The 2,441-nt window shown below is 43.1% G+C and overlaps 1 protein-coding gene across 1 annotated transcript; it reads right to left on the reverse strand.

Annotated features, from left to right (window-relative positions):
• Positions 1 to 1,483: 1,483 nt before the first annotated feature.
• Positions 1,484 to 2,113, reverse strand: LOC119514938 (high mobility group protein B2-like). Its single transcript, XM_037810750.1, has one exon. The coding sequence runs from the start codon at positions 2,111 to 2,113 to the stop codon at positions 1,484 to 1,486; it is 630 nt and encodes a 209-aa protein (XP_037666678.1).
• Between the last annotated feature and the right edge of the window lie 328 nt (positions 2,114 to 2,441).

The following is a 2,441-nucleotide window of genomic DNA, read 5'->3' on the forward strand; positions in this document are numbered from 1 at the left end:
ACTTCCTCACCACCTGCTGGGACCCTCACAGCATGGACGATGCAGCCCAAGGCCACCTGCTTTTGACGTCTCTAACCTTCATACATGAATCGGCCCCACTTTAGAGAACCAGGGCCAGGAGCATGTCTGATCTCAGCAGTAAAGCCCACGTTTGTCACTTTCCGACAACCAGTTTAGAAGAGAACGCAGCAGCGGGGGTAATAGCTGCTCTGGGACCCCCCACCAGGATTTGGAATGTCGAAGGCTCTCTGACCAGGATACAGCTACAGACATGAGTCTCTGTCTGACAGTCAAGAGGCTCTTAGAAAGGGTTGGTGCAGACAGTGTGCAGGATGTGAGCTTCCCTGGAGGTCAGCAAGTCCAGCTGCTACCAACACGGTGTCATCTGATGGTGGGGTGAGCCAGCGGAGTGAGCACTGGGCCGAGGCAGTGCCGCTCCAGCCGCAACGCTGGCCGGTGTCGGGGATGAGCCAGTACTCTGCGGAGACCAAGGTGCTGCAGGCTGGCCGAGGCCTTACCACAGTCCTAGACTTTCCATTAAAATGGCACAAGGGCTCTCTAGGAACTAGACTGAGAGCCTTGCCCATATAGCAGAGACCCTCCTGATATGTCTTGGGGTTGGGAGTCTTCTTGCACAGCTCGAGGGAAAGAGGAGAAGTCTGAGAGTTGGATCTTACTGCCCCTCAGCCACAGAAGCCCCCTCCCCAGTTTCTACTAGGTGGCCAGACATAGGGGACCCTCCCTGCACCCCCAGGGAGACCAACTGCTAGCCCCTCTCTGCTGGAACCCTTCCTCCATTCCAAAGACCGTACGTGCTCAAGGATGTATGAATTCCAGTGTCAAGGCGGCCACGTTGGTCAAAATGTTTGCAAACTGTGAAGTGCTGTAAAAGTGTAGGATACTGTTGTTACCATCATTACAACTATGAAAGGATAGCAATTGTATTACTATTTGCCTTGCTGACTGGAGAGATTTATATCAAGACCGAGTCTCTTTATTTTTTCTATTCTTCTCACTATTTTTCAATTTTTTTTCTCATGATATAATTTACATACAACAAAATGAATAGATGTTTAGTATAGTACTTGTTGAGTTTTGTTCTTTTTTTTAAATACATAATTTTATTACAAAATTTAAAAATAAAATGTAACATCCTAAAAAACTCAAAATTTACTACAGATACTAATTCCTAAAAGTTTGCTGTGCTACCATTCAAAGTCAAGAAATTAAAGAAACCATTAAATAGAAACATTCAACATCAGAAGCTTTAAACTCGAACTAAATTATGAAGTAGCCCCTCAAAAAGCTACAACCTGCATTTTTAAAAATGTATTTTCTCTATAAAGAATCTTATCAGCTACACAAAAATCTGTGCAGTTTTTATAGTGAAGCTAATACTGAGCTGCACTTGAATTCACATTGTTAGCAAAACAATTGCCTGAGCACACATGCCACTCCACACACATCATTACAGGATAGCCATTTATTCTTCATCTTCATCCTCTTCCTCATCATCTTCATCTTTTTCCTCCTCCTCTGCCTCTTCATCTTCTGGTTCATTCTTCTTCTTTGAGCCTGTTGACCTGCCAGGGCCCTTCTTTCCAGCTTCACTTTTGCCCTTGGCACAGTATACAACAATATCCTTCTCATATTTCTCCTTTAGCTTAGCTGCTTTCTGTTCATATGGTTGTTTATCTTTGGCTGACTGTTCAGACCACATTTCACCCAATTGTTTTGCAGTATCCCCAATAGACAGGCCTGGGTGTTCACTTTTGATATTTGGACAGTGTTCAGAACAGAACAGGAAGAAAGCAGATGGTGGCCTTTTAGGGGCATTGGGATCTTTTTTCTTTCCTTTTTTATCATCTTTGGGAGGAACATAATTTTTCGTCTCTCTGTTATAACGAGCTTTGTCACTTTTGGCCATATCTTCAAACTTGGACTTCTCTTTTGCAGACATTGTCTTCCATCTCTCAGAACATTTCTTGGAGAATTTGGCGAAGTTGACAGAAGACTCTGGGTGCTTCTTCTCATGCTCTTCTGGGCAGGTCTGCATGAAGAAGGCAAAAGAGGGTATTTTGCCCCTCAGTTTGTTGGGGTCTCCTTTATCCATCATGAATTGAGGGCACCTAAGTGGTGCAAATCACAGAACTTTGCCTCAGAGTCTTGGAGAACTGATGGATCCCACCAAGTGCTCCCAAGTGAACTGGTTTATCCTGTCCATTATTTCATAATACACTAGCATAAATATTTAGAGCTACAAATTGAATTATAATACACTGTTGGTTACATTTAATACTTGTACTTGATGTCCTCTATGTAGGCAAATCCCTTTTCCATTTTTTGTTGCTTTCAAGTGGTAGATTTTTTGCCTAAACTCTTTTAATAAATAGGGTGTTGACCTTGTGTACTGTAAATGGTTTTAATGTTTTTAAAGTGCC

This window comes from Choloepus didactylus, chromosome 2 (assembly GCF_015220235.1).
Source record: "Choloepus didactylus isolate mChoDid1 chromosome 2, mChoDid1.pri, whole genome shotgun sequence".
Taxonomy (NCBI): domain Eukaryota; kingdom Metazoa; phylum Chordata; class Mammalia; order Pilosa; family Megalonychidae; genus Choloepus; species Choloepus didactylus.

Bases quoted from the DNA above. Each gene is read 5' to 3' on its own strand.
- LOC119514938 (XM_037810750.1), bottom strand. From the start codon at position 2,113: ATGGATAAAGGAGACCCCAACAAACTGAGGGGCAAAATACCCTCTTTT.